The sequence below is a fragment of the Mesoplodon bidens genome (genome assembly GCF_964165515.1).
Source record: "Mesoplodon bidens genome assembly, chromosome: 1".
In the NCBI taxonomy this organism is placed as follows: Eukaryota; Metazoa; Chordata; class Mammalia; order Artiodactyla; family Ziphiidae; genus Mesoplodon; species Mesoplodon bidens.
The window spans coordinates 10,040,953-10,066,771 of record NC_138176.1 but is presented as its reverse complement, the minus strand read 5'-3'; the positions used below and the strand labels follow the sequence as shown (position 1 = coordinate 10,066,771).

The window sequence follows — 25,819 nt, the reverse complement described above, 5'->3', positions numbered from 1 at the left end:
CTTCACAGGAAACAGGAGAAGGTCCAGTGTTCCCTTGCAAACCTTGACCGAGGCTCGCGCACCTTGTGAGTTACCTGGCCCAGGAACCTGCATTCCACAGCCCTCTGCTTCCAGCTCCCAGGTTGTCTTGTGCTCAGCCATGTGCTGGGGTCTCTCTCTTCCAGTGCCCACAAGACCCTGCCTCATTTCCCCGGCATCCTCGTGCCTAGTGCCGTGCTGAGTAGGACACCTGTCCAGCGGTTCCTTCTTGGATCAGTGACTGTGTGCTTTGGCTCCTCTCTGGAAACGGCGGGTACAAGCCTTTGCTCCACGCATGAGGTCTAGACCTCTCGTTGCATTCCGTGGGTAGGGAGAGCTTACGGAGGTAATTTTGCTACTTGTGTAGTTTTGGAATCAGGGAAAATCTGTGACCGTTAGAAGATACGGAGAACTCCAAGAGGCTTTTTAAAACAAGAACACTAAAATTTTGCCTTGTCTGTTCGTAAGGCATTTGTTCAGGCCTCAGCCTGATTATGAGCTCGGTTGCTTGCTGTCAGTTCTGAAAAGTTAGAGAAGCTGTGGCTCTGGCCTGGATTAAGTGGCAGCTAGACAGCTCTGGGGGCAGCAGCGGTTAACATCTCTCTGCCCTTGCTACTTCCCTTGCATCCGTACGTTCAACTGATATTTATCGGGCACCTCCTGTGTGTTGACCCATTGTGAGATCGACACTATGCTTGACATCTACGTTTTGCTCTTACTTCTTTGAATAATCTTCCCAAGTTATTCAGTTTGTCCCCATTTTATAGGTTCAGAAACTGAGGCTCGAAGAGGTTAATGAACTTGCCTAGGACTACAAAAAGCTAGTAAATGGCCAAGCTGGCTTCAAGCTCACATCTGCCCGTCTCCAGAGCCGTGCTCTCTGTACTGTACTCACTGCCCTGCTCGCCCACCCAGTGGATGACTCAGTTGGATTTCTGTGCCCAGGGTTCTGGTGAAGTCGACGCACCTGTTGGTTCCACGCACTGGCTCTCGGGAGAAGTAGGCAGCCTTGGCTGCGCTCTTGACCCCAAGGTGCTGGCCTGTTCAGCAGGCACACCCCTTGGCTTTGTGCAGGCTCATCAGGGGGGCAACGGCGTGGGGGGCAACGGCGTCGTCACTTACCTGACCATGTAGCTTCTCCCAGCACCTGCATGGGTTTATTTCTTTGTCTTTTGAAAAGAACGGTGACCACTGTCTCCCCGCCTTGTCCTCCTAGAAGAGCTTCCTCCCCTTGGAGCTTTGCATAAACCCCAGTCCTTGAGTTCGTTAACCCTGAGAGGTACGGGAGCAGCAGTCCGATTTTAAGGACTGCGTACGTTGTGTGTGAGAGGGGGGTTCCCCCTCTGCGTCCCCTCCCCGTCACCAGGTCTCCCAGGGAGCTGGTCACCCCCGCCTCCCATCTGTAAGTCCTAACCGGGAACCTGGCCCCTGGCCGAGGTGCCAGGCCAGCTGGGGCTGGGCCGCAGTGGACACTGCCCAGAGCCTCCTCCAAGATGTCCTTTTCCAGCCAGCCCAGGGGGCTGCGCCTCTAGAGCCTCGGGGTTTTCAGATCAGAAAATCAGTGGCCTGGAAGGGACTCTGGAGACCCAACGGTCCAAACCCTCATTTTATGGAGGACATGCCTGCAGCCTGGGTGGGGAAGGGTCTTGCCCGGCTACCCCGGGTTAGAGCCGTGCCAGAGCCCCCGTGGACTGCTCACACGCTTTCCGTGGGGAGGTGGACCCCGCTGGGCTGCTTTGCATATCACTCTCCTCATTCTGCATGCTTGAGAGAGACGCCGCTTGAGACCAGGGTCCTGTTGGCATGAGGTTTGCGGTCGGAGCAGCCGGATGGAGCTGAGCTCAGCGTGGCCTTGGGTAGTGAGTGACTTTCTCCATCCAGGGGCTCCATTTGCTCTTCCTGAAACGGGCTGTCACATTGCTCACAGTGACAAAGGGCCTGCACGGTGCCTGGCACACAGTAGGTGCTCCTAAGCCTTGGTTCCCGTTGCTGTTGCCACCTGTACTCATCCCTGTTCTATGACCCCAGGTGGCGTGCACACCTGGGCAGGGGCGGCGGGAGGAGGGGCACGTGTACTTTGAAGAAGCACGTTCAGTGTGTTCCGTTGGGGAAAACAGCACACCCTGTTGTGTTTTGTATTACTGACGCCATCATTTGTGGAGCACTTCCGTGTGCCAGGCCCTTTGCCACTTTACATGACGGCTTTCAGTGAACCCTCCCCACGCCCTTTCCAGACAGGATGGCCCTTGCCCTCTCTGACAGATGGGGAAGCTGGGCTCTGAGGACATCTTCCACAAGGTTGCACAGCTCTTTGCTGTTGCGGGAGTGGTGTTGAGACTGTGGCCTCCTGTCACCGGCTCCATCCTGCCTGTCTGGCTGGGGAGAGCGTGGTGGGGATGCAGGTTCTGTCTCGGAACGCTGAGGGGGCACCTAGAAGGGATGCGCGTGTGTGCCCCACGTGCTCCCGTGCCTTGGCTCTGGCTTCTAACCTTTGCCAGCTGGGTCGTGCCCAGCTCCTAACCAGCCAACAGCTCCCAAGATGGAGATCTCAGAGTTTGCCATTTTGGTCATTTATGACAGGTTTTGCTTTCCTTAAAAAAAAAAAGAGGACTGAGCCAGTGTGAGCAGCGCCGGGCTGTCTTTCAGCTGTGTTGGTGAGAGCTTCACCAGCATTTTCCAAAGTGTGGTGCCCAGCTCCCAGGCGGCCTGGCCTGAGCCTGGGGGCTGCCTGGCCGTGGTGAGTTATCTGTTACTCATTCTGTTAGAAAAAAGTACAAGCAGTACATCAAAACCGCAGACTCAACTGGGGTTATCCCCTAGAATGATGTGCCTTTATTTAATTTGAACCACTGACTTCACTGAAAGTTAAGTTTAAAGTAAATAATAGTACAGAGGGTCTAAGGCGCTATACGTGAAACATGCAGTTATTAACGCGACTTTCCAACCAGTCAGATGCTTAAAACCCAAATCATCTTTGATTGTTGTTGCAAACACGAAGGTGTCCCCATCCAAACAAACACTCCAGTGATCATTTCCCCCAAGCAAGGCCCCTCCCCAGCACAACGCGATACAGCCATCCAGTTGGGAAATCCATATGATATGTCACGGCATCAGCCAGTCTTCAGAACCCATTCGAATTCATCCACACCGTCCCTTTTCCTACAGATCCAGGGTCCAGCCCAAAGGCACGTGTCACACTCTAAGTATGCCCGCAGACTCTCCTTCAGTCTGGAAGAACTCCTCCATCTCTTGCTGTCTTTCATGACCTTTCAAAGTACAGCTCTTTCATTCTGGGAAGATCCCTCAACCCGTGTCACCTCATGACCAGACTCTGGCTGTCGTTTGGGGCAGGGATCCCATAGAAGTGACACAGGGTGAGGACCATCCACCGCCAGGGACGTAATCTCGGTCAACACCTGGCCACGTCGGTGCCCACCGGGTTTCTCCGCCTTTAAGTCATCATTTCCCCCTTTGTAATCTATCAGGATCTGCTGGGAAGGTGCTCCAAGACCACCCCCCTGCCCTTTACTTCTTTAAACCTCCATCCACCTCCCTTAGTGTCCTTCGATGGCTCCTGCCGGAATTCACCAGCACTCTGATGGTTTTTAAATGGCGGATTTTCAGTTTTCATCGCTTCTTCTACATTTACCAGTTGACATTGTACTGTAAAGAGGAACTTTGCTTCCCCACCATTTATGTATTTGTTCGTGTTTTTATATCTATATGGACTCGTGGATTATTACTTTACTCAATGGATTTTAACCTATTACTATCTGTATATATATTTTTTGATGTCCAGATAGTCCCAGATGTGACCAGTGGCAGCCTCTTTGAGTGGTTCTGATGTCCTTTTGACATGACCCCTTTCAGCAGACATAGTGGGAAATAGGTGTGTGTGTAATGTGTACACACACACACCCCTCTCTATCTATAGCTAGTGTTTATCTGATATGTCTGATTGCAGCCCAGCCCTGAGAGTTCTTTCAAGCCTCATCACCTTTGTATATTCTATGCAAGGCTTCCCTGACCATGAGAACCTGCTCCCTTTATCCTTGACGCGGTTATTTTTCTGCTAATCTCCCGGTGGTTAACAGTTTCCTTAAGACACCAGTCTCCTCCTCTGTGCCATTGTGGCCCCTGTCCCTTCTCCTGTACCCCTTCCTTCCTTGCCCTGTCCAAGGGAAGGGAAGTGAAGCCTAGTGGCTTTCCACCCAAACCATCAGGGAGAGAGGGAGGGAGGAGCATTTTTAATCTAGAAAGCCCTTTGCACATGTCTGTCTGTTGAAGCACTTGACTTGCTTTGTCCCCTCACAGGCCCTTCCCAGATCACCCTGGCCTGAAAGGAGCCCATTTTTCGGCGGCAGCTTGTTTTTCTATTACCCCCCTTCTCAGTTTTCCTTGAGTTAGACTTTCAGCTTGCCTTGCTCTCCATCAGCCTGTCAACCCTGAAGCATGGGATCCCCATCTTTTTAAAACTACTTTATTGAGGTGTGATTGACATATAAAAAGCTGTACATATTTAATGTATACAGTTTGATGAGTTTGGGGATAAGTATACATCTGTGAAACCAGCACCACCATCAAGGCCATAAACATATGCATCACCTCCCAAAGTTTCCTCTCACCCCATTACTATTACCATTACTGTTATTATTATTAATTTGATCCTGATTTAATTTATCTTGGTGCTGGCCACAGAGCTCTTGCTGTGCACAGGTCTTATGTGTAGAACTGAAGGTGTTGGCTTTTTAGACTAGAATGTGAATATCTTCCTCTTTGAAGCACAGCCCTCTCTGCCTCAGCCTCTGAAGGAAGGTGACTCATGGCCCTTTGGAGAAGCACTTGTTGATACAAGCTTCCCTCCCTGACATTCCAGTGGAAAATCAACCCTTTGCTGGCCTGACTAAATTTATAGTGGGTTGGCCCCAGCAGCTGGTGGAAGCAGCTGGTGGTTAAAATCTCTGACAGATTTTTTTTCTTCCTCTCTGAAAAATATTTCAGTCACTCTAGTCCCCGCACCACAGAATTTGGAAGCCATTTATAGCCTCTTACAGCTGGTCTGAGAAGAATTCCCCTATGTCCCCAGAAGTCGGCTCTCCCCTGTCCTTAGCCATCTATCTGCAGCACGACCAGATCCCTGCGAAGTAAGACAGAAAGATCCTGGGGCGGATGGCACAGTGTGAATTTGACAGTTTTTTTCTTTTAACAATTTCACATGGTTCAATTTAATATATGTGTATACACACATATATGTATATGTAAAAATTATTAAAATTATGTCATATGGGAGGTTTATAAACCTCCCATATGACATAATATGGGAGGTTTATCCAGCCTATTAACTCTTGATTTACACACTATTCTAACACCCGTAGTCTGTAGTACATTAGAAGCAGAGAACTGGAAGGCATAAAGTAAAAAAGAGTCAGGTGAGTTGGAAGCAGACGTGCTGGCTCACAGCCTGCGAGGGAGGGACCAGACTGAGTTTGCAGAGTCCTTGAGATTGTGCTGTCCAGGGCCTTCCCTTTTAAAGACAGAAAAGTTCAGCTCAGAGGAGTCACCTGGCTGAGATCCCAAGGTGGGGCTGGTCTAGAATCCAGCCCTCTTGACTTCATGTACAATTGTTGTTCTGGTGCCATAGCATACCTCCTTACTTATATCATAGTCGCTCAAGACGCTGATCATGTGTCATTGACAGAGTGTTTAGTTATGTTCAGGATTCTCTGTTCAAAAAAAATCAAGGAAGTGTCTAATATGCTTTGAAAATAACTCCATCCCGAAGAGTTAAAATTAAAATGCCATCCCATAGAATATGCGAGCAGATACTGGTTATCTAAAAAATTCTCCACCAGGACCTTATTTTCCCCACTGGTGCCTGTTGAGTGAGACGTGGCTGGGTTTCCGTCCTGAGATGAGGCTGACAAGCCTGGGTCCTCCCTGGGGGAACGTGTGAGTGTAAAAGTGGGGGAAAGACGGCGTTGCTCTGCTTGTCCTGTCTCTTGAAACTTTCACTGAACTATGAATTGAAGTTGCTCCCTGGCACTCAAAATTTTCCTTAAAAATGCTTTCTTATTTCTTTTGCTTATAAAAGCAGTATGTGTTCAGAATAGAACTAGAAAGTAGAGATAAATTCAACGAAGAAGAAAAAAACACTCATAACTTTACTACTGAAAGAATTACCATTAATACCTCGGCATTCATTCACTCTGTTGCTCGCTTCCTATGTGGGTGCTTACGCATATATGCGTGTGTACATATATACACACACATACGTATATATCGATACACACATGCACATAAAATCTGGATCATGCTGCCAATAGTGTTTTAACCTATTTTCAGTTAATAATGGATCATTTACCTCTGGATATATGGAGAGCTACTTTCTTTTTTTTTTATTTTTTAATTATTTATTTTTTTTACCTTTTTTAAAATGGTTGCAAATGAGTCCATTCTGTGGACATGCTTTAACTTGATTAACTGTCCCCTAGTGTTGGACATTTTGGTTGTTTCCATTTTTTTTTTTTTTTGCTATTGTGGTCACAGCTATGGTCAGCATCTTTGCTCACACCCTTAATCATCTCCTTGGAATAAATTCTTGGAAGTAGAATGGCTGTGTCAAAGAAAACAAAGTCTTTTACGGCTTTCAATCTGTGTTGCCAGAACTCCAGGGCCACATTTTTCCGCTCAGGTTTTATGACTTTAGAAAGTCGATATTGCCTGTGGTTTAGGATTCTCCAAATCGTGATCCAACAGAGACACCCAGAGTCCCTGCCGGCCTCCTCCTCCAGGCTCGCCCCTTCCTTCACTTCACGCTGTGCCCTATTCTCTCTGGCTCCTTGGGTGTGGTCATTACAGGGCCCCAGGGTCATGTTCTGGGGGATTTGGGATAGTGGGTGGGAACCATGGAGGAAGAAGGAAGCATCACAGGATCCATGGGAATAAATAGAAAGGTGTGGGCACAAACGTGTGCTAGTCCAGTCATATTTAGAACATAGTTTTGGGAAGTTCACCCTGGGCCTCCCTGCCTGTCTTTCGTCTCAATGCCAAGGGCAGCACTTTGTGGCTGAGCATTTGATAAAGGCTTTGGGCTGATTCTTCAGCTTAGGATCAAGTCCCAGTCCCTCGACCTGGCCTTGTGATCTGGTTCCTGTCCACCTGTCCCCTTCCTGGTTGTCTTGATCTGCATTCCAGCTACAGTGGCCTTTCTGCATTCCTCCAGAGTGCCAATCTCCTTCCTGATCTGGGGCTCTCAGATGTGTGGTTCCCTGTGCTGGGGGCACTCTTCCTTCCCTTACTCTTCAACCTTTGGGACATAGCCTAGTGGGGTGGTTAAGAACGTGGCTTCTGGGGTCTGGCTTGGGTTTGTATCCTCTTACCAGCTGTGCAACCTTGGACAAATTCCTCAACTTCTCTGTGCCTTAGTTTCCTCATCTGTAAAATGGGAATAATGATAGCACCCACCTCATAGGGCTGTTGTGAGGATCACCATATGGTGATCTCTGTAAGTGCTTAGATAATAGTTCCTGACACACAGCAAGTGTCAGCAAATATTCGCTATCACTGAGCTGGTGACTGGCCTCAGCTTACAATTTTACGAAGACATTTTTCCTGACCCCCACTCCCAGCTGGGACCTCCTAGTTTATGCTTTCTTAGCCATCTGTACCTTTCCTTCTTAGCAGTTACAACAGTTATTACTGGATAAATAAGCATTTTTAAAAAATGTTTGACTGTTTCCTGAGACTGTAAGCTCCAGGAGGGCAGGGACCACCTCTTTCCTGCTCACCACATAGAGTTGTTATTCAGTCAATATCTGCTCAAGGAATGAAGATAACTGTCCCGTTACTGACTGCCCCAGAGCTGAGCTCATCAGAAGGAAGAACTCTTGACCCTCCCCAATAAACTGAGACATAACTGATCATGAAAGGGGTTTCCCAGCAGAGTAAGCAGATGTGTGTGACCAGAGACAGTGTCTGGTGACCTGTGTCCCTCCGAACTTTCAAATCCTGCCTGCTCTTGGAGGTTGTCAAATGCTGACTTTCCCAGTGGATGAAGGACCAGTGTAGTTTTTAATTTCTATCTCACTGTAGATCAAAACTTTTGAACATATAATTAAATGAATTACTAGAGAATGAAACAGAACTCAAGGCCAGGGTTTCTCGACCTCGGCACTACTGACATTTGGGGCCAGATGATTCTTTGTTATGAGTCTGTCCTGTGCACTGTAGGATGTTTAGCAGCATCCCTGGCCTCTGCCTACTAGATGCCAGTAGCACCCGCCCCCTCCAGCTGTGACAACCAAAAATGTCTTTAGATATTGCCAGATGTCCCCAGGGGGCAAAAATCACCCCTGCTTGAGAACCACCCATCAAGACCTACGAAACGCGTCAACAGACAAAATGACTCTATCGTGTTGCTCTAAAGGTTTCTAAACCCTTACCCCAGGTGTCTGTGCTGTCTCATGGTGGAGCGGTAAACAGCCCCTCCTGGACCAGCCCCCTCCGTGGTCTGCACCCGGAGCAACACCGGTCCCTTCCTCTATGAAAAGGGAAACTGAGGCCCTGCTTAGGGCCCAGATAAAATGTGCTGTTGAAACATATTTTAAGACATTCAGGAACATTTCTGAGCCTTGGTTTTTTTCCTGCCTTCAGTTCACCTGTAGTAGATGATGTCATCCAACCAGCTGCCCTAGAAGACCTGGAAAACCCTCTCTTAGCTGCCTTCTCCCCCCACGGTGACGTCAGCGGCTGGGTGTCCACGGATTTGACAGCCCAGAGGTATGGTGGCGGTGGTGCCCACGGCGGATGGCGGGACCCCCGGGCCCGGCCCCTGAGGCTGCCTCCTGTCCTCCGTCCCATCTTCCGTCCCGCAGTTCCCCCCCAGACCCAACACACACACAGGTGTGCTCACTCTCCTGCACAGGGCTGGGCCTCTTCTTAGGGCCGCAGGAATTACCTGAGGGGCACCAGAAAGACCCCCCCACCCCACCCCGTGCTCTATTTAAAATAGCAGTCCTCCAGGAGCGATGTCGTGCTCTTTATGTGTTTCCAGGGAATGACTTAGCCGCCTCTGGCTTCCCGGGACACGCGCTGGGTCAGCCACTTGTTTTCTCTGTCTTTGGGGAAGGGAAGAGGCATCAGCACACGGGAGAGGGGACGAGGTGCCGCGCCTTGCTCAGCAGACCGGCCTGGGGGCGGGGGAGGGGCTTTCTCCTGCCTCGTGTTCCGCCCGCGCGCCCTCCCCCTGCCCTGCGTGCCCCGAACCCCACACCCATCGCTGCTCTCCGTGTGCGGCATGTACATCGGGCTTCGCCCCGACTCCAGAGGGTGCGGGTTTGACCCGTGGTTTATTTAAACCAGGCTTGCTCACAGCCAGCCTCGGGACTCGTCTCACACCTGTACACACACACACACACACACGCACAAGCTCTCTCTCTGCACACGTCTGTATGTCTCTCTCTATATTTATATAACACATACACACACACAAGCTCTCTGCACACGTCTATATATGTCTCTCTCTCTATTTATATAACACACACACACACAAGCTCTCTACACACGTCTATATGTCTCTCTATATTTATATAACATACACACACACACAAGCTCTCTCTACACACGTCTATGTGTCTCTCTATATTTATATAACACATACACACACACACAATCTCTCTCTACATACATCTATATGTGTCTCTCTCTGTATATTTATATAACATATATATACACACACACACAATCTCAGTACACAAATCTATATGTCTCTGTATTTATATAACATATATATACACACACACACAATCTTTCTCTCTACACACGTCTATATGTCTCTATATTTATATAACATATGTACATACACACACATACACAGTCTCTCTAGCCACGCCTATATATGTCTCTATATTTATATAACATACACACACGCAGTGTTTCTCTACACACGTCTATATGTGTCTCTCTGTATTTATATAACATGTACATACACACACACACAATCTCTCTCTCTACACACGTCTATATATGTCTCTATATTTATATAACGTATATATACACACACACACAATCTCTCTCTACACACGTCTGTATGTCTGTATATTTATATAACATACACACACACACACACAGAGTCTCTTTCTCCACACACATCTGTATGTGTCTCTCTTTGTATTTATATAGCATATGTACATACACACACACACAATCTCTCTCTCTACACACGTCTATATATGTCTCTATATTTATATAACATACACACACACACAGTCTCTTTCTCTACACACGTCTATATGTGTCTCTCTCTATATTTATATAACATACACACACATTTTAATTGTATTTGTATTAGTAAAACAGCTGCTTTTTGCCGGATGGTGCATGGCACTGGGGAACTGTAGTGAACGGGACAGACACTGGGTCCCTCGTCCCCAGGCTGAGACAGGAGCCTCCCTCTGAACTCCCGCAGCCACCCTCTCCCCCTGTGTCACTGCCCTTCACAGATCCCTGTGAATTACCTGTCTCGAATGCCCTCTCTTCTCTTCGCGGGGAGAAACTGGATCAGCTGCGACCTCTGGAATCCCAGCACCCAGCCTGGCCCGGGCTGGTCCTTGGGGAAAGGCAGTAGACTTGAACTGGGTTAGAGGGAAGAGGGGGGTGAGCCTCCTTGTCTGCCTGCTTGGGGGCCAGTGTGCGCTAACCACCCCCGAAGTCGGCCCTCCTGGGGGACAGGCGGTCCATTCCCGCCCGGTCCCCGCTGTCCTGCTGGGACAGCGTGGAGAGGCCTCTTCATAAACTGGGAGGGGGTTTGCCTGGTGGAGGAGAGGTGTGAGTGCAGGGCTGACACCGCAGGAAGCTCCAGGCCAGAAACAGATGCTCTAAGGCAGCTGCATGTTGACGTCGAATTCCGAGGGTTTCTGTTACAGGTGGGAGTCAACCATAGTCCTTACTTACGTATGAGTTTAACTTCTTAAAAGACGCATCCTAGCTGGGGAACAAGGCCCTCAGCACACAAGGAGCGTGCAGAAGCTTCCAGGGTGAAGTCGGACATTCCTCTCTGTCCTTGTGCTCGGCCTCCTCCCCTCCCCCATGGCCCTTCCCTGACCCCCACCGTTGTAGCAAGGCCAAGGGACCTCCAGCTGCAGCCGGAGGGGCTCAGCCTCCCTTAGGGAAAGGAGTGGGGCTGAGATCATCCTCATCCAGTGCTCGAGGGACGCCAAGGGGCCGTGAGAGCAGAGGATACAGGAGGACTTGGCTGGGTGACTCAGAACTAACGTCCACCGGGGGGGTGTTACTGGCGCTTCTGAAGTTCCCACCTCAACCCCAGCCTGTGTCTTTTGAATGACTCGTCCCGGGCCCCGTAGTAGTCCCGTGATATCTGCTCTTTAAGCTCCCACTGAGGGCACTTCCTGTGCTCCAGGCACCATGCGGGGTGCATCTCCGTAAATCCTCACAACAGCCCCAGCAGGTAGGGGGTTCTGTTACGACTGCTGTGTTACAGGTGGGCAGACGGGGGCTCAGAGACACGTGGCTACTGAGTGGCAGGGCTGCGGTTTGAAGCAGGTCCAGCTTGGCTACCGAACCTGGTTCTGAGCTTCTCCACTGGCTGCGGGGAGCCGGGTTCCCCTTTCCCCCCATGCCATGGGGTACCGCCTACATCACTGGCCTCTCAAGTCCAAGAAAGACATGAGTAAAGAAATTGTGTCACCTGTGACCATGACCAGGAGTGATCACAGGATGCAGGAAGGGACCGGTGGCTGAGTACCGAGTTCATCAGTGCTGAGAGCTTGGCCAGCTCTCCGGCTTTATTTTCCAGTGGAAAGACTCAGTAGATCTCTATGCCGACTGAGCAATTTTAGTGCCTTGCCAGTGTGATTGGACATTTGTCCGGAGTTGTACTGTCCTGTTTTTACTGGAAATTGGTGGGAAGGAGGTAGTTCTGGTAGCAGAGATTGGTCTGGCTTTGGTTACCAACTCTGTCTACAAAATACGGTCGATCCGAGTTATTTGCAGATTCCATGTTTGTGAGTTTGCTTCCTCGCTGAGATTTATTTGTAACCCCAAGATTGATACTCATGGCTCTTTCATGGTCATTTGTGAACACATGCAGAGCAGCAAAATGTTTGAGTCACCTGACGAGCGTGCTCCCAGCTGAAGTGGAGCAAGGTGACCTCTGGCTTCTTGCCACAGCTCTCGTATTACGAAAAGTGTCCTTTCACAGTATATTTAGTGCCGTGCTTTTTGTGATTTTGTGCATTTTGTTGATGATTTTGCTGTTTAAAATAGCCTCTAAGCACAGTGCTGAAGTGCTGTCCGGTGTTCCAAAGTGCAAGAAGGCTGTGATGTGCCTGATGTAGAAAATACTTGTGTTAGATAAGCTTCGTTTGGGTGTGAGTGATAGTGCTGTCTACTGTAAATTCAGTGTTAAGGAATCAATTATATATTAAATAAGATGTTTTAAAATAGAAACTCACATAAAGCAAGATTATGTTTTGATCGGTTGACAAAAATATTGGGACCAGTGGCTTGCAGGAACCTAACCCTAGATTTCCTGTAGGAGCAGTGGTTTTGTGTCTGCTCATTCAGTGTCCAGGGTGACTTTATAGAACATAGTTATTGTGAATAAAGAGAATCAACTGTACTTAACCTTGCTGCTCTGTGGGAGTGACTAAGAAGGACATTCTGGGTGTGTGGTGGTGGCTTTTTAGACCTCAGAAATGACCCTGCCTCCCCACCCCATCTGTCTTAGTCTGTTCCTGCTGCTATAACAAAATACCACAGGCTGGGTGGCTTATACGCAGCAGAAATTATTGCTCACAGCTCTGGAGGCTGGAAGTCCATGATTAGGGTGCCAGCATGGTCGAGTGGAGGCCCTCTTCCTGGCTGCACACTTCTCCTTGTGCGCTTACGTGATGGAAAGGTCTGGGGAGCTCTGCAGGGTCTCTTTTATAAAGTCAGTAATCCCATCATGAGGGCTCCAGCCTCATGATGTAATCACCTGCTAAAGGCCCCACCTCCTAATACCATCGCCTTGGGCACTGGGACTTCCACATAGGAATTTGGGGGGACACAAACATTCAGATCATAGCATCACCCAAGGATCCCCCCTCCACTTCCTGTTCAGAGCAGGGACAGGAGAGGCAGGGGGAGAGGTGAGGAGAGACGGGGAAGGAACACACCGGGGCAGAGGGCAGCCTGTAACATCCTCTAGAGGTTTGCTGTCCCGCAGAAGCAGGGTTGGTACCTTAAATTAAAAAATTAATTTAAATTAAAATAGAAATATGTTAAAAAATTATTAAAACAAGAGAAGTGGGGCTGGAGCATTTTCTTTAAGCCACCAGAGAAAAAGCAGAGCAGAACTCTCTCCCTCCTTTCTGCCGCTACTAATTCTTTGGTGCTGATCCTTCCCTTTCAACCCTCTTTCTGAGCAAGAACAAAGAGGGAAGCCACCCCCTGTCCCTGCAGCAATTCTCAAATAAAATGAAAGGGATTTTGACACTCCCCTTCTCTCCAGTTAAAGCCACTGGACGACGTCAAACTTGCTCCTTCCTCGGGGAACAGCCCCTGAACCCCCTGTAAAGGGTTGAGCTTCCCTGTGGCTTTTGACATCCCCGGATGGCACAGAAAGCCGAGCCCAGACCCTCTAGAACATTCTACAAATGACTAGATTGCCCGTGGCCACTTGTACTCCCATCTGTTCAATATTTTCTATTTTTTTTATAAAGCAGCAGAATTGTTTTTCAATTGGAACCTTCCAGCTCTACTACCATTTGTTAAACAGAGTAAAACGGGGCACCCTGGTCACATCTGGGAACCTTCGGTGCTTTTCCTGTAGTCAGGAATCCAGGCAGAGGGGTCTCTTGAGACCTTGAGGACTCCCATGGACACAGCTGGAAAACTACTCACCTGACTCATGTCCGTGGGGTCCAAACGTTAGCATGCCTCAAAATAACCCACTTCCAGCCCAGATTGCTTCCCCATCCCCAGAGTGTCTGATTCAGGAGGTCTGAGGAGGCACCCAGGGTTTTGCCTTTTTTAACAAGTTCCCGGATGCTGCTGCTACTGCTGGTCTGGGGTCCGCACTTGGAGAACCACTGGGTAAAGCAACGTGTCCAGATGCTCTTCTCACCTGTCTGGCTGTTAATGGCTCCTCAGGGTAGGAAACACCTGACCCAGCAGCTGGCGGCTGAACTTTCTAATCTCTGCCTTTGGACCAAAGAGCCAGGAGTAGGGGGTAGCCCCTGCTCAGCGCGATCGTCTCACTGGAGTTTCCAAATTCAGAATTTTCCAAAGTTGAAAGCACAGGGAATTCATACTGACTTACAGCTTCTGTTTTTCCTCTTGCTCCAAATCATGTGGTTTCTTTTGGTTTCATCTGTTGGCACAATAAGGTTTTTTTTTGTCTTTCTGCTATGGGTGTGCGTGGGTGGGTTCAACTGCTTCAGAAAGTTTAGCTGAACCTTTATTTAAGCAAGCGCCTTGTTAAAAACTGAGGGATAAAGTGGGGGCACTGTTGTTTTAACTTAGAAAAGGGATGACCTGAAAGCCTTCTCTGAATAACCGAATTCCTTTGTACCATTTAAAAGGTACATGTTGAATGAAGGTACATGCTCATGAAACAGAGTTACGTAACCAGTACCTAGCAGGCTGAGTCAGTTGGGATGCACCTATATATTTGTTCAGAACCTTTGGGTTTCCAGTGTCCAGCTGGCTACTATTAGGTTGAAGCACGTGAATCGCCACATTGGCATTTGTCAAAATATTGACAGCTTTGTACAGTTCAAACTAGCACAGGATTTTGTTCTTGGCTTGGTTTTTCATGGTTCTGGAGCTGCTTTATGTAGTAAGTAGGTTCTGACTTTCTGAATAAATAGTTAAATCTTGCATATCTGAGATCAGTTTCCTTTTGTCCTCAGTATCCTCAGCTCTGCATTCTCTGTTACCAAGGACCGTCAAGGCACGCAAGGAATCTTGCACCTGGGAAGAGGATGCAAGGAACTGGGAAAGACAGTGGTGGGAATTAATGTGCCAGATGATCCAACCCAGATCAAAGCCTCTTGTAGTTTTGGGATGGTATTTATGACTTTTCCTTTAGGTAATATTTTCCTTCCTGATTAAGTTTTGCTTCTGCCAAGCTTAAAAGTAACTGCTGTCCTCTGAGCACAGACGCGCTCTGTGAAAAGGGTATGAATGTGCTGGGAAGGAACCGACAAGCCTGTTCAGGGTTAACTGTGCAGAGCCAGCCTACGGCCAGACATCTGAAGGTCAGTGGCGTTTATACTGTCATGTGGGCTGCTCTTCACAGGCTGGAATATCTCCCTCGCGACAGAGACCACTTGATGTGCCTGCCTTGAAGTTTCCAGCCAATTTGCAAGCCTCTCTGGGCACTTTCTGATTTTGGCTTTGTTGCTTCTCAGGGGCTGCGTCTCGGAGGAGGGTGATGCAGGATCTCCCATCTTGGAGACTCCTCTTATCAAACCCCAGGCCTCGGTTGGACTGATTGTCCTGTGCTCCTGTCGACCGAACGTAGCTCTCCAAACCAGCAATTTCAAAGCGCTTTGCTTTCTCTGGCTTGCATCTCACTTTCAGCCTGAGCGGAGTCTTTGGCCTTAGCTCTTGCCCTATTACGTGACCGTGTGCACTTGGGGATTCAGGAAGAAACAAATCAAGGGGGCCTGTGAGGAAGGGCTATTGTGTTAATACCTTCCAGATGGTGATGTGAAATGGGAGATGAGATGCCCTCGCCCATCTGGCCCGACAGGACGTGATATGCTCGGCTTGTATCTTGGGGGCCGTTATCACACTCCCATGACAGCCAGGGTCACTCTGGTGTTTGTCCTTAGACAGGGGCTTAATTTGGCAACTCTCTCCATCTCTGAAATGGCGGGGGAGCCGCCAAGAAGGACTCAGAAGCCCTGAACAGGGTGTCAAGAGACAACAGCTGGTGACGGCATCTCACTACAGCTGGGCTTGGAGGACTGTCGGGCTGAGTGCCAGCCCTGAAGCAACATGCTCTGTATTTCTCAGGTCTCGTGTGGGTGGCGACTGCATCCAGACGGTTAATGGGACCAGTTGTTGTTAGTGACGACCTTGGTGAGGTACTGAATCAGGGATGGCAAACTCTGACCCGTTAGTAGTGGTTCCTTAGGGATCTGTGTTGAGAAGGATTCAGAGGTCTTGTCCAGCTGGGCCTCGCAGGAAAGAATGCCTTGATCGACATGCCATTTCTGTCTGCTGAAAGTATGGTGAGTTTGTTTGCCCTTTTTTGGGGGTCAACTCTTCCCTTAAAAAATAAAAGGCTTAAATTAAATCAACGTTTCCTTCATCTTCCAAAAATACAAATACTTTACGTGAATTTGAATTCAGCTTCTTTGTTATTCCATAGGAGACATTGATTAACTCCTTACATGGGAAAAGGAATTAGTGGACTTTTACAACTGGAAGGGTCTTTGCAGCCCTATTCCTGGCCCATTTTATAGGGGAGGAGATCAAGGGCAAGTGAATGTACGTGCCTTGCAGAAGCCAACTGAGGGGAATTCCTTGGTGGTCCAGTGGTTAGGACTCCGCGCTTCCAGTGCCGGGGGCACGGGTTCGATCACTGGTTGGGAAACTAAGATCCCACATGCCACGTGGCATGGCCAGAAAGAAAAAAAAGAAGCCAGCTGAGAATGCAGATGTGGACCCCATCTCAGGGCTCTGCCCCGCTCTGTGCTGGGCTTGACAGCTGCGCACGGGTTCCCGCTGAGGGCTGGGAGTGGTACTGGGCATCGGAAAGGGCCCGACTCCCTGAGAATAACGTCTCGAAGACAAGTCACTGCTGCTCACGGGAGACTTGAGTGGACAGGAGCTGGCAAGGGAGGCCGACCTGGTTATCTGCTCCAGCAACAAGGCCCTCTGGCAGCTCAGGGGGCCTTGGAGGGGCCCTGTGGAAGCTTCCCCTCGGGGTCTGGAACCAGGGCTGACTTCATGGGCGTGTGACCTGGGCAGTCGCCCAGGGCCCCGTGCTCAGAAGGGCCCGTGCTCGGTTCAGCACGCTGCTGTTGTCACCCTCCTGAAGTTCTTTACTTCAGGCACACGGGGCCTTGTGTTTTCACTTTGCTTTCATTTGCATTCTTGCAGCTTATGTTGCTGGTCCCACCTCAAGACGGTTGGACTCTGAGATTCCAAGAAGAAAGGACAGTTGTCCCCTCTCTGGGGCCTGCATGTTTGGGAGGCCAGGGGACGGGAGGGAAGGAGCTGCCATGTGTTGCGCACTTGTTCCGGGCCAGGCCCCGTGCTGGGGGCTGGAGAGACCACAGTGGCTGATTCTCTAGTAGGAGAAGAGGACGTGTTAGCAGAAAACAACAGCATATGCAGAAGCCAGGCCCCGTCCAGCCTGGCAATGCAGGGTGGGCATCGTTACCCCTGCTGGGGATGGGGGGAGCTTCCTTGTTTGGGTGACACTGCAGGATGATTATGGGGTGGGCTAGGAGGGGGCCTGAGAGAGGTAGGTGGGGATTCAGGGGCAGGGTCTACTTGAGCAAAGACACAGAGGCAAGAAACTGCCAGGAGCCCTTGGAGACTGGCTTGGTGGGGTCAGGGCAACAGGAGGACAAACCCGGGAGGGGACACAGCTGGGCTGCGGGAGCCCCAGCTTGCGAGGCCCGGGAGTTTCACCTGTATTCCATCAGGTGTGAGGCGTGGAAAGTGGGGGAGGGCTTCAAGCAATGAAAGGACCTGATCAGGGCTTCCCTGGTGGCGCAGTGGTTGAGAGTCCGCCTGCTGATGCAGGGGACACGGGTTCGTGCGCCGGTCCGGGAGGATCCCACATGCCGCGGAGCGGCTGGGCCCGTGAGCCATGGCTGCTGAGCCTGCGCATCCGCAGCCTGTGCTCTGCAATGGGAGAGGCCGCAACAGTGAGAGGCCCGCGTACCGCAAAAAAAAAAAAAAAAAAAAAGAAAGGACCTGATCAGAGCTCGAGTTGGGACATTCTGGTGTCTGTGTGTGTGTGTGTTGGGGGATGGATGTGCAGGAGCCCTGCTCAGAGAAGCTGCAGGCCTGGACCAGCAGGATAAAGGAGACAGATTCTGGAAGGACAAGGGATGTGACTCAGCATGGAGGGGCGATGATGGGGCGAGAGAACAAGGAGAGTCAAGGACAGTCTCAACTTCTGGTCCAGGGCCTGGACAGCTGGTGGGGCCACTAGCCAAGCTGGGGAGAAATTTGGGGGAGGAGGAGGGTTAGGAGGGGACAGCGGGAGTTCTGTGGGGCCGGGAGGCATCTGTAGGTGCCCGTGTGTCGGAGCTTTGGTCGTGAGTCACTGAAGCTTTCCCTGTTGGGGCCTGACCTCCCGGCCTCTGGGGTTGGGGCAGGCTGCAGACCAGGAGGGAGGGGCGCCATCATTCTTAAAAGAGCTGTTGAGTCATTTGTTTGGTGCCTTTAGCTGATGGGAACAGGCCAGTGCCGGAAGGGTGTGGCCCTGGTGGTCTGGGTGCCAACCAAGTGAAGGGTGGAGGGGGCAGGCATCCGGTCTCCGGGCTGAAGAGCTGAGGGGACCACAGGGTGTTCTCAGGGGTGGGGGGATGCGGTCAGCCTCGAGGCATCCTCATCGCAGTGTGGCTGTCACTGTGCTTCCCCATGGGGTTGGCCTTGTTCTGAGGCCACAGCCTCTCCCCCCCGCCAGGGTTTTCAAAGACAGAAACCTTTCCTTGCCCTTTGGTGGAGTTGTAAAGTACAGAACTACGAACTGTGTCACCTATTCTGTTTGCATTAAATTAAATAAAATCTTCAGGGGGTGTGCAGAGGAAGGGGCTCGGCCAGTGTAATTTCTTTCGAAAGCAAATTTTAGACTAAAGGCTTGAGTTTGTAAATGGCCTGTTCACTGCTTATGGATAAGAATAAATGTAGCTTTCCAGAGTGTGAAAATGGCTTCCTTAAGGAGCTTAACAGCCCCCCCCACCATAGTTTTCATTATTCGTTTGAGTCACCTCTTTATGAAGAAAGTTATTTCAGCCACTGTCCATGTTGGTACAAACAACAGTTTGAACAGCCAAGGCATCGTGCCATCTGTAAACCCACTTCGCACTTTTGCCGGTCCTGCCCACGAGCTCATTGTAATTTTTGTTCACGGGTGGATTGCCTTGCTCTGGGCTTAGCCAGGATCATTACTCTCTGCTCTGTTTTGCTCCTAGTTTCCATGAGGCCCAGGGGAGAAGGTCACGTGGTTCCAGCTCTGCCTCTGCCCCCTGAACCCGGTTGGGTCGTAGCCATTCGGGACTCGCCCCGCCCCCGGCTCTCCCTCTGCCTGTCCGAGTGCCCACTGTGGGCAGCCTGGCTGGATGTTGGGCTGCTGGGGTGAATCTGAGAGATGAAGCCCCTGTCCTCAGGGAGTTCGGTCTCCCTCGTGGTCTTCAAGTCCCAGGTGATGGGAGTCACCGAGGAGGAGCTGGGGGCTTCCGGATGTGTGCTAGGGGGTCCGTTAGGAAGTGGACATGGAGCTGGACCCCAGCTTCGACCTCTGGCTGGGTTTCAGGCTCTCAGTGTTCAGAGCCTGGGTTCCCATCCTGGCTCCCCCGCCAACTTGCTCTGTGACCTCGCCTCTCCGAGCCTCGGCTTTGATCCCTGTAAAGTGAGGGTGATGACACCTGACTCAAAGGCTGTTGTGGCGCTCCCCGATGTCACGTATGTGAAGCACTTAACACAGGCCCGGGCTCACAGGCTCAGGCACCTAGGACAGAGCCACCCCGGACACTGGCACCAGCAGGGGCGGAATAGTGAAGGCCAAGCCAGGACGCGGGCAGCGGAGGAATTGCTGGCCCGGGGACGAGGGAGGCTTCCGAGGCCAGGACACAGCAGGGGCAGCCAGTCCGTGGGAACCCGGGGAGGGGGGCCCGGCTGGTCAGAGCAGAGCAGGTGGGGGTGAGGACGGTGGGGCGAGGCGCGGGGCAGAGGCCCGGCCCTGCAGGACCTGCCGAGAGCTGCGACGGGGATTTGGGGCTAGACTGCGAGTTCTTTCGCTGTACTGGGTGCGCGGTGCCCGTGGCAGCTGCCCTCCAGGCCGGGAAGCCAGCCTCGCAGGGGACGTGGAGGAGGTGGAGATTAGCAGGACGCCCTTGACACGGAAACCCGGAAACCCGAACGTCCTGCCTTCCTGCAGTGCGGGAGCTGCCGGGAGGAGCTCACGCCCACAGGGAAGCAATGAGTCCCCAGCACGAGGCTGTGAAACTCGTCACCCCAGCCTCGACCTCTGGCCGGGTTTCAGGCTCTCGGCACTGAGCCACACAGTGTGGACAGCAGTGCGGACAGCCGGAGAGGCTGGGAGGGCTAACCCGCCCTGGAAGTCTGTGGACGGCATCGCTAGTCTTGCTTTTGCCAAAGGGGAAGATCAGAACCTCTTTTGAGCACCGAGCCTGGTGCCTTTTGGCTCCAAGGGTGTGTCTGGAGGTGGCTGTCCTTCCTTCCTTCCCTCTTTTTTTTTTTTTTTTGCGGTACGCGGACCCCTCACTGTTGCGGCCTCTCCCGTTGCGGAGCACAGGCTCCAGACGCGCAGGCCCAGCGGGCCATGGCTCACGGGCCCAGCCGCTCCGCGGCACGCGGGATCCTCCTGGACCGGGGCACGAACCCGCGTCCCCTGCATCGGCAGGCGGACTCCCAACCACAGCGCCACCAGGGAAGCCCTGCTGCCTTCCCTCCTGCTGGGGCCCACCCTGCACTCCCAGCCTTTCCCTGGATGTCCAGCAGGGGGCACTCACCCATTAAACCAGGGACAGGGCTGTGCTCTGGGAATCCTTCCCCAGGGAAGAGGGATCCCGGGAAGTTCCTGGTGCAGGTTCCTTGGTTACACATCAGCCTCTTCACCTTGACTTTTCTCAGCCTCAGAGTTTTGGGCCAAATCCTGGGGAGTTTGCAAAATTGTATTTTAGTTTTCAACTCCCAGAGTTTCACTGCTTATTAAAAAGTGATGAGAAACGATCATATGAAAGTCCCTTCCCCCAAACAAAACTCAAACAAGACAACTCAGAGTGTTCTGACACCCGAACTGCCTGCAGCCTGGGTTCTGCTGCAGCCTAAGGAGGGGGTGGAATTCACAGCCTGGCCTGGGGGCTGCTGCACTGGAAGGTGCACCCCGACTGTGTCTAAGCAGAGGCCTGGGGAACCCGGTGGGGAGCCTGGGGCAGCAGTGTGCTGGGTCTTTAAATACCCAACGCCATGTGTGTGAGTGGATTGGGAGGGGTGAGCGGGCCTGATGAATGTGCCATAAAGGAGCCGAGTTCCGCTGGGAATAATTCTCCCTTTGTGTCCCCAGCACCCACTCAGCTGCTGCCCGTGCGGATCTCACTCCCCCGGCCTCAGAACACACATCTTTGCCTTCCGCCCCAGCTGGTGATGGCCACGCATCTTTGCCTTCCACCCCAGCTGGTGATGGAGTCGAAGCTTCCATTCCCTCCTGCCAAGGTCTAGCCAAGGACTTAAGCAGGTATTGTACAAAGCTCTCCTTCCAAGCTGCTGCCCCCAGAGAGGAGGGGCCTGGTGGTCTCCGCCCCTTAGGCCCTGGGGGAGCTGCATTTAGGATGGCGCCAAGAAGGCGTTGACACTTTGGACCCGTGATGCCATGTGTGATTGTTTGGGCTGTAGTTGATCTGAAGTTTATCCGTGCTAGCAAGCTCTCCATGTAACAAAGGGGGCGTCCTGTGTGAGTACTGGTGTATTAATTGGCCTTCTCCAGAGAAACAGAACCAGTGGGATATATATACACATATACAGGCATAACTTGTTTCATTGCGCTTTGCAGATGTTGAGTTTTTTACAAATTGAAGGCTTGTGGCAACGCTGAATTGAGCAAGTCTATTGGCTCCACTTTCCCGACATTTGTTCCTTTCGTGTCTCTGTGTCACATTTTGAGAATTCTCGCAATATTTCAGACTTTCTCATTAGTATATTTGTCATGGTGATCTGTGATCAGTGATCTTTGATGTTACTATTGCAAAAGGATTGACTCACTGAAGGCTCAGATGACGGTTAGCATTTTTTAGTAATAAAGTATTTTTTAATTAAGGTATGTACAATGGTTTCTTTAGACATAATACTATTGCACACAATATTCTACAGTATAGTGTAAAAGTAACTTTTATATGCGTTGGGAGACCAAAAACTTCGTGTGACTCACTTTATTGTGATATTCGCTTTATTGTGGTAGTCTGGAACCATACTTGTATTACCTCGGAGGTCTGCCTGTTTAGAGAGAAATTTATTTTAAGGAATTGGCTCATGAAAATGTGGAGACTGGCAAATCCAAAAACTGCAAGGCAGGCCAACAGGCTGGAGACCTGGGGACGAATTGATGTTGTAGCTGGAGTCCAAAGGCCGTCTGCTGGCAGAACTCCCTCTTCCTTGGGGGACCTCAGTCTTTGTCTCTTAAAGCCTTCAACTGATTGGGTGAGGCTCACCCACATTATGGGGGTAATCTGCTTTACTTAAAGTCTACTGATTTAAATGTTACTCTCATCTAAAAAAATACCTTCACAGTAACATCTACACTGACCAGATATCTGAGTACAATGGCCAAGACAACACTTAAAATTAATCATCACAGCAAGTATTCAGACCTCCTGTTTCTATGCAAACAGCTGGTTCTGATTAGAAACTATTCTGCTTAGCTATTAAGTCCTCTAAAGAGCATTTTCGGATAGTCTTTTCTTGTGGAGGGCTAAACACACCTGGGTGTGTTGAGAAGGGGAAGCCCGTGGCCTCAGAGAGTCCTGCTACTGGGGAGGCACAGAGGTGCCCAAAGCTAAGCTGAAGGAGAGAGTAAGAGTACAAGGGGTGGCCAATGCACTGATGATCACCTGCCAAGCCCGTGGCCTCAGAGATTCCTGCTACTGGGGAGGCACAGAGGTGCCCAAAGCTAAGCTGAAGGAGAGAGTGAGAGTACAAGGGGTGGCCAATGCACTGATGATCACCTGCCAAGCCAGTGTCCAGAAGTAATAGAGGAATCAGGGGAGAGGAGGCTCGTTGTGTGCAGATGTGGTTCTAGAACACGCAGTGATGAGGAGGTGGGGATGGAGCTGGACCTGAATCTTTCTTATCTGGATGATACTTCATGGAGCAGACGCTCTTCCTTGCCCATTATCTCCTGAGGTCTACCTGCCTCTCTGTTGGTCCCTTGTCCCCGAGGGCTTCCCGGGGGAGGCAACTTCTAAGCTGAGAGCTGAAGGCTAAGTGGACTTAACTACACACGGGCAGGGGAGGGAACAGCATCTGCAGAAACCCTGAGGAAAGAGAAGGGAGCAAAACTGAAGAGGTCCCATTGAGGCTGGGGCCTGCAGAGAAGGGAAGGGAGTAGCACAGTGGTCAGGGGCCGGTGGTTGGCACACACCGTGACTCATGTTAAGGACTGGGGGCTTTATTTTTTTTTCTCGGTAGAATTTCTTTCGATTAATAGATTTCTTTTAAGAATAGTTTTAGACTTACCAAAAAAATCGAGACAGTACTCTCAAGAGTTCCCATTTACCCAAGCACACAGTTGCCCTATCATTAACATCTCAACAATAGCGCGTGGTTCACTTGATGCAATTCATGAACCAATATTGACACATTATTATGAACTAAAGTCCATAGTTTATTCCGATTTCCTTACTTTTTCCCTAATGTCCTTTTTCTGTCCCAGGACCCCATCCAAGATACGACATGGCATTTAGTCTTTATGTCTCCTTAGGCGCCTCTTGGCTGTGACTGTTTCTCAGACTCTCTTATTCTTGATGACCTTGACAGTTTTGAGGAGGACTGTCAGGTACTTTGTCGAATGTCCCTTAGCTGGGATTCGTCTGATGTTTTTCTCATGATTAGAGTAGAGTTATGGGTTTGGGGAGGATGAGCACAGAGGTAAAGTGCCACTTTCATCACATCATATCAAGGGTACTTTATCAACGTGTTTTATGACTGTTCACATTGACCTTGATCGCTTGGCTGGGGTCGTGTTTGTCAGATTTCTCCACTGTCAAGTTTCTCTTCTTTCCCCCTTTTCCATAGTGTCCTCTTCGGAAGGAAGTCACTATGGGCACATCTCAGGACTGGGGAGTTGTGCCCCCTCTTTTAGGGGGAGTATCTACATAAATTTTTTGGAGTTCTTTTGCATGGGAGATTTGTCTCTTCTCCTCCATTTATTAACTTATTCAGTCATTTATTTATATCAATATGGACTCGTGGGTATCTATTGTATACTTTGAGTTACAATACCAAACTACTTTATTTGGTTGCTCTGATTGTTCCAGCTTTTTGGCCATTGGGCCATTGGCTCCTAGGGCTTTATTTTAAGCAGGTCCAGAAGCCCTGAGGCAGGCAGAGATCTGAGCAGATTTGCATTTTTAAAAGATCTCTCCAGCTGCTTGGCAGGGCAGGAGTGGTTTCAGGACTGATCAGGGCCCTCAGACCCTGAGGCTCCCTGTCCTGGCCCAGCAGACTGAACAGGACCAGGGACAGCTGTGGTCCCATTGCCCTAAGTACACCCTCAGCTGTGACTTCAGGGTGTTGCCAACTCCAGTGTCTCTCCATGGCTGCTTTTTTCAACGGGGCTGTGGCCTGGATCCAGGGATCCAAATAAATCCTGTCTTTTTCCCTTTGGCGGGTCCTTGGAAGTTTTCGAAGCAAGTTTCAAAAATGTACAAGTGAAAATTTAATTTCACTGAAATGGAAGTTGTTATGCGCCAGGTCTGGGCCAGAGTCTGAGGTCCCTGTTGGTCTCATGATTTGGAGATAAATCCTTCATCAGTGCCAATCTCCAGCCAGACCTCTCTTGTTGGAGCTGTTATGCCCTCTGTGTGTTTTCACGATGCCCAGGTAACTGCAGTGCCCCTGACATCTGTGGCTTTGTCTTCCCCTCTTTGGGCTCGGAGGGGAGAGCAGTGGGGCAGTGAGACCCGGTGTCTTAGCAAAGAAAGCCCGGGGCACATCTTATTACAGAATCGACAGATGTTCTGTTCTTGCAAGCATGCTGGGTGACTTCCTGTAGCCTCCCCCTGCTTCTGATGGCTGCTGTGGAAATGCTGACATAATCCCACATTTCCAGTGCAAATGGCTTTTCTCCCGGAGTTTTCCCACCCTCATCCCTCCCCCATGTCCACTGGTAATCATTAGGCCACAAGCCTTGGGGAGAACAGATGTGACTTTGAGAGAGTCCATGGGGAGGAGAGGGGGCTTCATTTCTCTGCTTCCCAACCCTGCCCGAAGCAGAGGGGTTGTCCTGGGAGGGACAGTGTCTACCAGGGTGGCAGGGCTCCGACAGGCCTTTCTTGTTCCTTCAGCACTGCCCACAGCCTTTGTGCTCAGCAGACACCCTGACCTACTAAAGCTGTTTGGAGAGCATTATGTGGCGATTAATTGAGCTTTAGGAGGCTGAAGCCAGGCAGGGAATCTGAAGATAAAGAATTTCCAGGAATGCAAGTCGAAAGCCCTCACTCTTGCCAAGGCAGCCACAGCTGACCAGAGGTTTTTGGACCTCGGGGGGCTTACGGCAAAGAGCCCGCTGTGTTGGCACGTGGGGCAGGCAGACGTGAACCTCAGCAAACATCAGAGCTGACCTCCTACGCTGCCTGCTGGGGATGGCGGTCCCTAAGGAATCGGTAACTTGGAAACCTGGCCAACGGCTGCCTGGACGACCCAGAAGGAATGAGACGGGGGAAGCAGCTGAACTTCTTGCAAGGAGGAGCTGGTTCTGTGTTGGTGCAGGAAGGCCGGGGGACAACACCCCTGAGACACACCACCCTGAATGCAGCCTGGGGTCTGGGGAGAGGCAGGTGGCCTGGGCTCACCACGGTTTCTGGTGGGATGT

General features: G+C 50.7%; 1 protein-coding gene across 1 annotated transcript in view; it reads left to right on the top strand.

The window, feature by feature from the left end:
* The window catches only part of TACC2 (transforming acidic coiled-coil containing protein 2), a 181,780-nt gene that overhangs the window by 68,092 nt on the left and 87,869 nt on the right, over positions 1–25,819 (top strand). The window contains exons 6-7 of the mRNA XM_081243718.1: positions 8,671–8,796; positions 21,299–21,469. Of these exons, the coding sequence (XP_081099844.1) occupies positions 8,671–8,796; positions 21,299–21,469 (297 nt within the window). The remainder of the gene's footprint in view (positions 1–8,670; positions 8,797–21,298; positions 21,470–25,819) is intronic.